Here is a 14551-nt window from a genome sequence, read left to right on the forward strand (position 1 = left end):
AGAAAAAGTCAAGTTTCTTATTTTTGACATACCATTCTTGATACCTGATAGTGCACAAGATTATATTTGGACAACTTTTTAAATATACTACTCATTATTAATAGCTCTTTTTATATGCACTTAAGCAGTTTCCTCAAAATAAAGAGTATGCAAATGTCAAGTCTAAAACTTTTTAGACATGCTATGCTTACCATGAATTATCTAGATGTATCATTAACACTAGAAAAATGGAGTACAAATAAATTTACTCATCAGATCCCAGGTGACAGAGACACAAAGAAATTACATATTATCTCAATGCTCAAGGAAGTACACAATTTAGAAAGGAGACAGACACATAATAGAAATGTCATGACTTCAAGATGCAGTGATAATAATTACACAAGAATATAATGGAGCATATGAAGGATGCCCATGGAAAGGCTTCCTGGAGTATGTTTTTTAAACTGTAGTTTGCAACCACTTACTATCATCATACTGAACATTTCTTTAAAATGAGATAAAATACAATGGAAAATATCACAATGTATCATACTCAGTAAATACATCAGAGTATTTTCTTGCAAAATTTTCATTGTAGATATTTTACAAACTTGTGTATGTGTAAAATGTTTTATAATATACAGTATATTCCTTTCTTGGGTCACAGTTTATAAAGTTTGAAAATTACTATACAGGAAGTGATAATGTTTCAAATCTTAGAAAAGGTGAGTCAGCCAACTTGACAGAAGATAAAGGTGGCACCACAAATCAATGAGGAAGCAAGGTTTTGATCAACAGCTGGGTGTTGAGAAAACTACATATAAAGAAATAGAGCCAGATTACATATATCAATTAACAACCTAAATATGAAAGGTAAAACCATATAGCTGGTAACAGAAACTGTAAAAAAAATTTTTATCTTGTGATCTAGAAAGATTTATTCAACAATATAAGCACATAAATCATCTATTCATTCATTTAACAAATATTTATGGAGCATCTATTATATGCCAGACACTAAGAAGGTAGTCTCTGCCCTTGTGGGGATTACAGTCTTGTGACTGCTTTTTAAAACAATAAGAGTAGAAGTAATAAACCAGAAGGGATATGAATACATTAACAGTTGGCCAAGATCAGAACCTTGGGGAGAAAGCACCATTTAAAAGTCACAGGAAAAAAAAAAAAAAAAAGAGTTTTGAGAAGGAGAAAGGAATACTAAGGGAAATCACAGAAGAAAAAGGAGCGGAGAAAACAAGGGCTTTCAAACATACTTGTGTATTCTAATAAATTGCGAAGCTTTAAAAAATAGCAGTGTCGGGGGACTCTCAATAAAGATACAAAGTTCCACAAAAGATTCTGCTGTACATCAAAAAATAGCTGGCACATTTCAAGGAGGACAAGATTAGCAATATCATGAAAGGTTGCCACATTCTTCCAATAAATTAAGGACAGAGAAATAACCTTTGGATTTGGCGACTGGAAAGTCATGTTTGCAGTGGAGTGGTAGAGGAAGAATACAGGCATTAAATAATGGGAAAATGGGGTACAGAGTAGCACCCTCTTATCCAAAAAGCATACATTCCAAAACCTCCTCTGAATACCGGAAACCGCAGATATCACTGAACCCCATATATATTATGATTTTTTTCCTTGCATACCTATGATAGTTAAATTTATAAATTGGGCACAGTATGAGATTAGCAACAATAACGAATAATAGATCAATTGTAAAAAATATACTGTAATAAAAGTTATATGAATGCATTCTCCCTCTCTCCCTCTCCTTCTCTCTCTCAGTACTGTAATATTTTCAGCCCCAATTAACAGCAGGTAACTGAAACAGCAGAAAGTGAAACCAAAGATAAGGGGGACTACTGTAATTAGGGGAGACAAACCATGAACTATTCTTTTGAGGAATTTAAAGAGGAAAGAGAATCTTGGCAGGTTAGAAGAATTTCAATCCCACTTCTATTCTCTGAGCTCCCACTGTAGATAGAGAATTTTCCTTGTTCCTGGACACTTAGAACTTCCTTCGGTGTGGCTGTGCTGGTGAAGAATTATTTCAGCTAGTTTTTCTTCATTTTTAAAGACTTCTGCTAGGTATAAAATTCAAGATGGCCAGTTATTTATTTCTAGCACTTTAAAGACATTATTTCTGCTTATGTGTGACTTGATGTTTAAAGGTATCAAAGTCAGCTATTAGTCTTGTTTTTGCTCCTTTATAGTTGTATCTTTTTCCACCCTGCAACTTTTAGGATTTCTCTTTGTCTACAGTTATTTGTTTTATTATGATGTACTTTGGTGCAGTATTTTTTACGTTTATACTATTTGATTCCTATTGCTTCCTGAATCTATGGCTTGATCTTTCTCAAGTTTGGAATATTGTGAGTCATCTCTTCAAATATGCTTTTGCCCTATTTCCTTTTACTCTCCCTCTGGAACTACAAATACACTGTTAGTACCACTCACCATATCCAAAGTATCTCTTTGATGCTCCCATCTTTATGTCACAGCTTTAGTCTGAAAAATATTCTCCAGATTAATTTACCAGCTGGCTAATTATCTCTTCAGTTGTGTCTAATAATGCTGCTAAATTTATCCACTGACTTCTTAGTTTCATTTATATTTTTCCATTCTGAAATTTACATTTTGTTCTTTATAGTTTTTAGTTTTCTTCAGACTCGCAATCTTGCTTTTAATTCCTTAAACATATTAATTATTATTATGGCAGACAAATATTCCAGTTTCCCTGTGCTGTTTTCTATTGTCTATTTTTTTGTGTTAGTTTTCACACACATCTTATTTTCTGGTATGACTGACCTGAGTACTAGACATTGTGTATGAAAAATTGAGGAAAGGTTCCAGATAATATTATCTTCTAAGAGAGAATTTACATTTGCTCTGGCAGGCAGGGAGACTAGAGTCACAGTCTCAGGTCGCCTTAATCCAATAAATTCTGAGATAACTTAAAGCTGTATAATTCAGAAACTAGGAAGCCTGTCTTAACACAGTTCTCAGTTAATGCTACATTCTAACCATTTAGAATTCCAACTCATAGTCTAAGATGTTTTACTAGGGCTCAAACTTTGCGCAAAAATTTTCTTAGTTCTTCAGCCACTCAGCAGTCAGTTCTGGAGATGCCTAAAGGACAAAATCCATCAAAAATAAGAAGCTCACTCTATGACTATCCTCCTTTACTCAAAATTCCTCACTGCTTTAGGACTCTGTGATGCCCTCAAAAAGTTGGTTTTATTTCTGTTTTGGAATCCAGCAAAACATCACGAGGCAGATGGTCTAAAACAACTTCATCTGCCATTACCCAGTGAAACTCATCACCATCGATTATCACGACAAATCATAAAAATTAGGTTTTTCAAGTCCCAAATACCCTATATCCTTCACCAACGTCATATGAGGACTGTCCAATGTATTCCTTCAAAAGAGATAAGAAAGGGTAACTTTTACTGCCTAAAGAGTATTTTTGATTAATGCACCTGAAAATAAGCATCCTTTCATTCACTCCAAAGCTAATATGTGAATTTTGAAAAGCACTTATGAAAATGAAGTTTGGTTAGATTCTTGCTAATAACAAAAACGTAATGGGGGATATGAGTTCAAATAATTTGTGAAAAAGAAAGAAGTGATGGCAAGAGTGCAGAGGAAATGAAACATAAACTGCCTACAGTGGAGAATACTGAGAAGCATGATAAATTCTCCTTGGAGGATTAAAAAAAAATTAGCATGGTATCATGTAAGTTTCATGGTGAGGCAGGGATTGAAAAATAGATGGCATTATTGAAACCACAAGTCTATGTACAGAACAATTAAACCCCCATGTGCTTTCCAGACCCAGCACATTCAGACAATTGCCTCCCCTCTGTGGCGGTAAAGGAAATTTAGTCTTTGGAGATCTTAAATGACTCAGGTTCAGAAAAATCAGTCAAATTGTATGTCACGGTAGAAAGAAGAGATAAGATTCAGAGCTACAAACAGCAAGATTAAGTAAAAACATGTAAACTGATACCCACATCGACCAATCCCATTTCTCTAGACTTACTTTTAGAAAGCGAGTGATCATGCTTAAACCACAAAGAATCAGAATTCACCCCAAATTTGAAATACAGAAATGGTCTGTGGGACAGAAACTCCAAAAACTGTTTGTACAGACAAAAAAATGAAGCTAATATGTGTGGGCATACAGAATATATTATTAAGACCATAACAAAGATGTTGAAGCATTTAGAAAATATTAAAGTATATAGAAAATAGGGGGAAAAGGTAGCAATTGACAACTCCAGAATAACAAAGTACTATAGATGGGAGGACCTAGTGAATCACTGTAGTATTTACAAAGTTATAAAAAAATGTAAATACTGACAACCTACTATTTTTAATTTGTATTATAACCATGTTGAGAGATGAAACAAAGGGCAATTCTAGGCAGGTGAACTGAAAGAGCGAACTCCTCATCTATCTCAGTGGGAGGCATGTCATTTAGAAAAATGAAGATAGAGAAGAAATGGATTAGATATGCCCCCTTTCAAGGGGCAGGACTAGGAAGCAGACAGGTTTAAGCATTTTAGTGCCATATGATTTTTTCTTTGATGAAAATTAAAGAGAGAAGAGCAAGGAGTATGAATAAGCATTTTAAATTATATCCTGAGATGTTCTGACAATATGCATCATTTTTTAAAATATCCTCATGTAATACTTTAGATACTCCATACATGCTCCCTTTTGGTTCATTCATCCATTCATGCAATAATTACTTGATGGGCTATTCCAATGTGCCAGACACCGTATTACATATACTAATATAGAGTAACCTAAATGTGCTGTCTGCCCTCAGGGTGCCTGTATTTTAGTCAACCTGCAGTTATACGATTTATGAGTAAGGTAACCACATACTTTACCATCATACACAGCAGGGCTTTAGGACTAAGTGACAGGTGCCAACAGATCTACAATAGGAGTAAGTAAAAGCGACTATGACAAGCAAACTGATGAGCACCTTACTTCTCGGCATCCAAATGGAAAGGTGCTAAGGGGCTAAAGGTCATCATGAGCACCCATACCACTTCAACAACATGTCCCGGAGCTACAGAGGAGAACACACACCTCCAAAGAGCTAACTCATTCACTGACACCCTAGTGGGGAACAGCTGCAATCAGTACTTTCTACGTAAAAGTACCAAGTGACTAGGACAAAAATAATCCTGACTAGCTGTGGGGTTGATGTCCAACCTAAAGACAGGCTAATGTTGCCAGCAACCAAAAGATTATTTAAGCCATTATCTGTATAATCTTCTCTTTGTTTATATTCCCTTTCTTACATTCTGTTCCCCCTTTCTACCAAAATATTGGTCTCAGTATCTAAAATAATAAGTATGCAAAGCTATCTATACCTGTTGTAGCCTACCCCAGCTATATACTTTGAAGTTAAAGGGTGATATTACTAGCAAACTTCTATAACTGGTCAATATATTTACAAGAAAAAGAATTCCAAGTTGTTTCAAATTAGTCCTACTAAGTAAATTCCATCCCTGAGAAAATTTTGTAATCAAAACTTTACAGTACATTTACATCACAATTTGAGTAAGTTCCAACTCACTGTGGAAAACAACAAAACCTCCAACACTATGGGAGATTTTTGGCCCAACTTTTCATTCATAAGTAAAAAGTATGATGGTCAAGTATTATATCTCAGTTTATAACTTAGAGTTAAGCAATAATGGTAGAAAATTTTTAAGAAGACTCTACTAAAGATAAAAGTTAAAAGCTACTTAAAATAGTTGGATAGACTTTAAAATTACCATAAAAAATAAAACTTCAGGTGATCTCTAGCCAAATTTTTCTGCCCGCTCACCATTTTCTACAATCTAATGCTTAGTGTTTTCTACTCCCTCAAAAGTCATTATCTTATTAGGCCATTATAACCTGAATTTTTAGGCTTATAGGTTACTTCTCCTAGATGTTTAGATTTCACCAAAAGAAAAAACAAATAAGTCAAGCCCTCTTATACTTGCCTATGTTAGGAGTTAAGCAGCCACTAAACTTACAGAAAATTTTAAAACTAGTACAATTACTAGTTTTTAAATAAGCTAGGCATTTTTTTAAAAGATAATTTTTTTCTAGCCCATTCCCTCCTACTCAAAAAAAAAAAAAAAAAAAAACTAAGCTAAAAAGAAAAGCTAAGATTAGCAAACTTAGGGTAGAAACAGATTGTAACTGTATCAAGATTAAACTGAGCTGCTGTAAGAAGTTTATCCTACTAAAACAAAAGATCATTATCCCTATATCAGCATTTATCATTTCAAACAGAACTTCCCTACACATATAGGATAGAGAAATAAAAAGCAACTATTCTAACAGTATTATTTACAAATACTTCCTTTCTTCTTATACTTTTCTAAGAAAAGCTTCTAATCAATGACCCTCATGTATTTGCCATAATAGTGCTGAGATAGCATCTACTTGACCAAATACAGGCAGCAAAACATGTTCATGAGCACTCAGTTCAGAGCCTTAAAATTATACTTAATATTTTAAAATTATGTCTAAATTATCAAATGCACAAACCTTCTTAATAAATAGTACAAGTAAAGTGAGATAGCCTATTAAGATGATCTAAGAAACTCTAAGGTATCAACATTTTAGATATTATTTTTGGCATGTAAGTAAACAATGTATAATCAAGGCTAGAGGCAAAGATACTACTATAGATTTATGTTAACCCAGGTATTCCTTAGAATCTTCATGTCCTGGGAAAACCAATAACATAGCATATTACTTATTAGGATGCACCACAGCATATTAAAAAGTGAAGTAAATCCAGAAAAACAAAGAAAATCAAATTATATGGTATTATGCACCAGAAGCAAAAAGGGAGAACACGGTGAAAATTTTAGCACTGAAGTATATAAAAAAAGTTAAAATTACGAGTTAGCAAAAACAATTAACTTGCAGAAAATGAACCAAATAACCTGTTAGTTGCCTTAATATCATATGAAAGTTTAAGCTGGCATACACACAGGTTTGGAAAGTTACAAAATGAAGATATATTTTGAATATAAAAAATAGCATGCATGTCCAATGAAGTAAAAAGCATTCATCAGGAACATGAAATAATAAGCTATAATTCAACTGTCATACAAAAATAAACACAAAATATTAGTTAACTTTCCTAAGGAGTAATAAAAATTAAGGACATATTATTCATAAATTGTTTTAAAGTTCTGCAATCTGATGGATAACATTATCAATGTCAACTGAGAATGATACAGAATTTTGATAACAGTTGTTAAACACGTAAAAGAAAACTGTTCCAAATTGAAAAGAAGAGGGATATCTACACATACATATGTCTCTTATTTTAGAATAAGCAGATCAAGAAACATATCATTAAGGGATTTCTTAGTAAAAAAAGACAATGTGTTATTCTTGATTTACCAATATTTATTCATCACATCATTTCATATGCAAACTGAGATTTATTTGCAAATCTATACCAACCTCAAACAAAATGCCTCTGCTTATTAAAAATATTAAGTGTCTATAATTCTATAAATAACACTGTCTAGTATATACAAATAAATCTGATCTGACCCACAAAAAGCCAGTTCTAGTTTCAAACTTGGTTACAATGCTTCCATAAATTTGCAGGGAAATATATACAAAACTCTTTCCACCCCAACAATTCCTAAAAGCAGAAAGAAAGGATAAATGGATTCCAAATAACTGAAAGGCATAAGTAGTGATCTACTGTTAAGAAATACATACTAGAAATGAAAAACAAAGAGGGATGGGGAGGATACTGCAATCCCCAAGCTAGTTTATTAGACAAAAGAGTATATTAAAAACTTCTCTGCACTTATCTTTAAAGTACACAACTTAAACACAACCAACTCACTTTCCATTGCTACCATACACATCAAATAAGAACTGAATAAAGAAAGATCCTTACCTGAATAACAGCACTAAACCAACAAGTATTGCCAACATTCTTTAGCCCAACCGGAGCTTTGTCCTGTCTTTTTCTATCATAAGGGTTTCGAGAATCCCTCCAAACTTCCGTAGGTGTCCTCTTCAAACATGCTTTATTCTCTGCTATGCTGGCTTCAAGAACTCTTAAGCAATGGTAGAAAAAAATGCAGCATTATATAATGGTATATATCCCAGGCATATCACACATTCTAAAAGCATTTTCATTACATAAGATTTGAATAATGTATTTGAAGAAATAATATTTAATACTAACTTTACTCAAATACAGGTTTTAGCAGTGTCAATGCTAATACATAGAGAAGTGTAGTCTTTTTTCCTAAGAAAAATGAAATTTCAAACATAAAATGATAGTAGTATATAATAGAAAGTACAATAAATCACATTTCAACAAATTAGATATTTAGTACCAGGAATATACCACCTAGATGAATTTTCTGAGAAATAATGATTAAAGTACATATTTACAACATAACATGATGACTACTTTTTATAACAATTACTCTGAATCAAGAAAACATTAAAAACTGAACAAGTTGCACTTTCACCACCGACCACTTAGTTCTTCTTCTACAAAAAAAAGTTAAGTGAGTTAAACTTTATGATTCCTTTCAATTCTTGAGATCTATGCCTCTATGAGAGCCAAGTAAAGGAAAAGAAAACCTGTATGTTCACTGCCTTGCCCAAAAGTTTGCCTTTGGGAAAATTTAATGAGATAAATATTAGAATACATATTAGAATAACAAAAGATAGTTAACCTTTCCAAAATAAACTCACCTATGAATATCTTAAGTATATCTAAACATGGCAAAAGTAATGCTACTTTGCTTAATGATGTTTCTTGCTCCTGAGCATGCAACAACATAACTATAATCGTAACTGGAAAACCCTGGTTCCCACATAGGATCTAACCAAGCATTTTGCCTGCTCAAGAAATGTGTTACTTGCTACTTGGCTTCAGCCAAAAAAACAAAAAAAAGAAACTTGTTACTTATTATTCTAAATCAGCATAAATAACAGTCAGGTATCTTAACCACTTTGTGTTAGTAATTAACACAAACCTGAGTAAAGTAATTAACAGAACCTGAGTAAAGATTAGTTTTTTCAACTTTTTGGTTTATCAAGAAAATCTCATTCATTTCACACCATTTTTATCCTAAAGATTTTATCCTATCAGATTAATGTCAAAATAATATTTTATCCTTAACCGCAATATTTACCACAAGACATTAGATATAATGAAATCTAAAATATCATTAAAATATCCCACGTGAATACAGAAGTCAGTCTTTGGGAATCAATAAAACACATTTTTGAAAAACTTGTAACAACATGATATGTTAAAATGTAAACTCATGTAGTGAAAAGTAAACAGTTTCTACTTCTGTCACATTTAAGAGTGACCCAACTGGCCAGCACTACTCTCTGCCCAAAAACCAACTCCCACAGGCAACCCCAGACTCTAGGCTTGTTTCACGAAAAGACATAGAACTCCTTGAAAGACATTTCGTTAGATGAAGTGGGGCAGAGGAAAACCAAAGAATATCTAGAACATTCTACTGTTACCAGAAAGCAAGTTTTCAAGAATACAAGGGAGAGATAGAAAGATAGTCAACTTGACTCTCCTATTGGAGACCCAGGAGGTCCTAAAGACCTTCTAACAGTTACATTTTGCAGTTCAGCAGAATAATAATAACCCGAACAAACTGAATTTGTTCAAGACTGGTTTATGTTCAAAAAGAAAGGTTAATGCACAGTATATAAAAAGTAACTGTAATACAAAAGACTGTCGTATACAGAGGGGCTATTTAACTTTTTATTGACTTTTATAAATGGCAGTATTCTCATTTGGAAATTTTGTTCCTTTTGTAATATATATGTATATTTAGACATTGAGATACAGCAAACTTATTTATATCTTGGTAGTCAGAAGTAAATAGACTAAAACATGGAATAAGTTCTGGGAAAGGTAGATAGAAATGATACCATAAAACAATTAGTACCAGTGATCCTATATGAGAGATAGAAGAGGTACCCAGCAATTGACTAGTACCAGTGCAGATAGACAATAACTATGTAAAAAGAGGATTCTACAGCATATTCTAAAATAGAAACTGCTCAAAAGTCTAAAAGAACCAGACGTAATCCTGAATCTACAGCATATGAACATCTGTCATTATATTTAACTACTAATTATAACAAGAAACAAATCCTTCTTAATAATGTCAACAGAGCAGATCACACATATCATAAGAAGCAGAAAATGGTTCATACATACATTAGTTACAGAAAACTTGAGGATGTCTGATTTCTGCACAATACACCCTAAGTACATTTTTCATATTCCAGATCTGGGCTAAGATTACTAAACCCCAGGAAGGTCTTTTGAAATGTTTTTAAGTATAGTCAATTCCTTTATGCCCCTCTTCTGCTCTACCAAAAAATATACACCACTTGATTCGTATGTTTACATACAAAATATTTAATGTAAACATCACATTGATATATTGAGATAATGTAAGCTTTTTAGTTCCTTTGCCTTCTCTTTCCCCACACAGGACTTGCAAGAATGTGTGGCCTCAAATGTACTTTCTAGGAGCAAGTAATGCCTGAACCATTTGTCACACCATTCCAAAAAGGAAGTTAGAAGGGCAAGAAAGTTAGGGATACGAACGAAGACAACATCTTCCCAGCACTCCTATATACCTTTCTTTAGAGGTCAAATGAGGCACAAAGTGTAACAACTTTGATTAAAGTTCAAGAGATACATGTAATGGCTGATTGCTCCTCAAAGTCACCTAAGATTTTAAAATAATAGCCATTTCCCAAGTAGCTCAATTCAGTCATATGGTAGATATTGTCATTCATTGTTAACAAAAGTATGGGTTTTAAAGAAATGGGTTTATCACAATACATCTTAACCATACCACATGGTAGAATTGTGGTGCAAAAAAAAGAATGTAGGTGAAAGGGGAATGCCATGATTTCCTGACCCTCTTAGTTTAAACATATTTTATCACCAGAATTTTACAGCATGCCTCAGTAGGTCTCCTCCTACCATCTCCTCTCGGTTCCTAAAGAACTTAATAAACACACTTAACACTGTGCCAAAAATATTAACCAGTGTCTCCAATCAGTGTCTGAAAAATGGAAACAAGAATTTGCTTTACCTCTAGAGCGAACATTAAAAATGAGTGATAAACACGTTTTTAAAGTAAACGGCTGATTAAGATATTAAATGCTGCTATTTCTTGGTTATTGATTGACTGACTGATTGCAAAAGCCAACCTCTAGCTCAAATAATGCTCTATTGCTCTGCCTAATCCCCTTCTATAATCTAGTACTGGCACCATAAATCCAAACTTTTTATAAAGCAAAATCCTGCATAAGGCTTCCTCCCCTGGCCTTTCCAATGATACTACCCAAGCTCTTAAGTATAAGACATGCAGTGGCTAAAATCCAGGTATTACCAGCTGGTAGAGGAGAAAAAAAAAGACAGGCAAATTTCAGAGATAGCCTATAACAAAATGTTTGAAGGGTAAACTCACAAGCCACAAACCAAAAACCAGCCTGACCTATCACCTTGCTTTATCTTCTCAAAACTGGTCATGACCTTGGTAATAAGCAATATAAAAAGAAGACAAAATGTTTTGCTGCGTCTTTTCCTTTCACACACTACGCTAAATGTTTAAAGCATTTACATACGGTAGATCTTCATATTTCCATTAAATTTTATTACACGGTGGTTTTATTTGGGGGAGGGTGAGGGGGTGTTATTATTTTATCGTTTTTGTGTTGTTAACTTGCCTATAGCAGTAATACTGAAAATATCCCACTTTATAGCTCACCTAAGCCCCTTTTTGGAGCTGAGAAACATGCATATACTTTAAGCTGTATAGATCAACCACAAAGAAAAAAAAGGGGGGCGGTGGGGAATGAGACATCTCATTTGATTTCTTAAAAAAGCAAAAACAAAACTAATGGTATTTTTAACTGGGATCAAACTAAACCCATAAATCAATTTAAGAAGAACTGACCAGTTTGACAATGGTCTTCCAAATCATGAAACAGCATATGTTTCAAAATATTTATGTATTCCTTAATGTGTCTTAATGATATTTAATCATTTTCTTCCTGGAAGTTCTTGTATATTTCTTAGATTTACTCCAGGTAACAGCTTTTGTCAAAAATCAGTTGGCTGTAGGTGTGTCCATTTCTGGGCTATTCTGTTCCACTGGTCTATCTGTCTGTTTTTTACACCAATATCATTGTTTTGGTTACTATATTCTAGCAGTACATTTGGAAGTCAGGTAGTGATGCCTCTACCTTTTGTTCCTTTTGCTCAGGCTTGCTTTGGCTATTTGCGCTCTTTTGTGATTCCATATGAATTTTTGGGATTGTCTTTTCTAATTCTCTGAAGGGTCACTGGAATTCTTTCTTTTTTTATTGTACTTTAAGTTTTAGGGTACATGTGCACAATGTGCAGGTTTGTTACATAGGTATCGATGTGTCATGTTGGTGTGCTGCACCCATTAACTCGTCATTTAGCATTAGGTAGATCTCTTAATGCTATCCCTCCCCCCTCCCCCCACCCCACAACAGTCCCCGGAGTGTGATGTTCCCCTTCCTGTGTCCATGTGTTCTCATTGTTCAATTCCCACCTATGAGTGAGAACATGCGGTGTTTGGTTTTTTGTCCTTGCGATAGTTTGCTGAGAATGATGATTTCCAGTTTCATCCATGTCCCTACAAAGGACATGAACTCATCATTTTCTATGGCTGCATAGTATTCCATGGTGTATATGTGCCATATTTTCTTAATCCAGTCTATCGTTGTTGGACATTTGGGTTAGTTCCAAGTCTTTGCTATTGTGAATAGTGCCACAATAAACATACGTGTGCATGTGTCTTTATAGCAGCATGATTTATAGTCCTTTGGGTATATACCCAGTAATGGGATGGCTGGGTCAAATGGTATTTCTAGTTCTAGATCCCTGAGGAATCGCCACACTGACTTCCACAATGGTTGAACTAGTTTACAGTCCCATCAACAGTGTAAAAGTGTTCCTATTTCTCAACATCCTCTCCAGCACCTGTTGTTTCCTGACTTTTTAATGATGGCCATTCTAACTGGTGTGAAATGGTATCTCGTTGTAGTTTTGATTTGCATTTCTCTGATGGGGTCACTGGAATTTTTATATGGACTGCAGTAAGTCTGGAGATGACTTCAGGTAGTATGGCCATTTTAATAATATTAATTCTTCTAATCCATGAACATATGATGTATTTCCATTTGTTTGTGTCTTCTATTTCTTTCCTCAATGTTTTACAGTTTTCAGTGTAGAGATCTTTTATCTCTTTGGTTAAGTTTATTCTTAGGTATCTTGATTTTTTGTAGCTATTGTAAATGAAATTGTTTTCTTAATTTTTCAAATAACTCACCATTAGCATATAGAAGTGCTGATTTTTGTATGTTAATTTCGTGTCCTACACTTTTACTGAATTCACTTATGAGTTGTAGCAGTTTTTTGGTGAACTAGGGCTTTCTATATTTAAGATCATATCATCTGGAAACAGAGACAATTTTACTTTCTCCTTTCCAATTTCGATGTCTTTTATTTGTTTCTCCTGCCTAACTGCTCTAAGACTTCCAGTACTATGTTGAATAGGATTGGTGGAAGTGGGCATCTTTGTTAGGTTCTTGATCTTAGTGGAAAAGCTTTCATCTTCTTCCCCATTCAGTATACTACTAGCTGCGGGTTTCTCAACTATGGTCTTTATTGTGTTGAGGTACATACTTTCTGTATCTATTTCGAGAGTTTTTATCGTGAAGGGATGTTAAACTTTGTAATGTGCTTTTTTCTGTATCTACTGAAATTATATGGTTTTCGTTCTCTTTGTTACTGTGATGTATCACATTTATTGATTTGTGTATGTTGAACCATCCCTGCATCTCTGGGATGAATCTTGATCATAGTGGATGATGTTTTTAATATGCTGTTGAATCGGACTTGCTAGAATCTTGTTGAGAATTTCTGCATCTAGGTTGATCAGGGATACTGGCCTGTTTTCTTTTTGTTGTGTCCTTGTCTAGTTTTTGAATCAGGGTAATGCTGGCCTCATCAAATGAGTTTGGAGGTATTCCCTCCTCTTTAATTTTCCAGAATAGTTTGATAATTAATACTAGTTGTTCTTTAAATGTTTGACAGACTTCAGCAATGTAGCCATCAGAAACTAGGGATTTTTATGTCAGGCTTTAGCAGTTATTCAATTCTCTCACTCATTGTGGTCTGCTGATTTTTTCCATTTCTTCTCAATTTAATCTTGGTAGGTTGTGTGTGTTCAAGAATTTATCCATTTTTCCTATATTCTAGAATTTGTTGGTATACAGTTGTTCATAACAGTCTCTTGTGACCCTCCAATTCTGTGATACATTTGTAATGTTTCATTTTTCATGTCTGGTTTTATTTATTCGAGTCTTTTTTTTTCTTTTTTCTTAGTCTAGCTAAAGGTTTGTTGATTCTGTTTATCTTCTCAAAAAAATTTCACTGATCTTCTGAATTGCTTTT

At 33.9% G+C, this 14551-nt stretch overlaps 1 protein-coding gene across 6 annotated transcripts in view; it reads right to left on the bottom strand.

Moving 5' to 3' along the window:
* USP25 (ubiquitin specific peptidase 25) overlaps positions 1-14551 on the bottom strand; it is a 162357-nt gene that overhangs the window by 88954 nt on the left and 58852 nt on the right. For all 6 annotated transcript variants that reach the window (XM_055279312.2, XM_055279310.2, XM_055279311.2 and 3 more), the window contains exon 5: positions 7946-8108. In XM_055279312.2, the coding sequence (XP_055135287.1) occupies positions 7946-8108 (163 nt within the window). The remainder of the gene's footprint in view (positions 1-7945; positions 8109-14551) is intronic.

Source organism: Symphalangus syndactylus, chromosome 5 (assembly GCF_028878055.3).
Source record: "Symphalangus syndactylus isolate Jambi chromosome 5, NHGRI_mSymSyn1-v2.1_pri, whole genome shotgun sequence".
Taxonomy (NCBI): Eukaryota; Metazoa; Chordata; class Mammalia; order Primates; family Hylobatidae; genus Symphalangus; species Symphalangus syndactylus.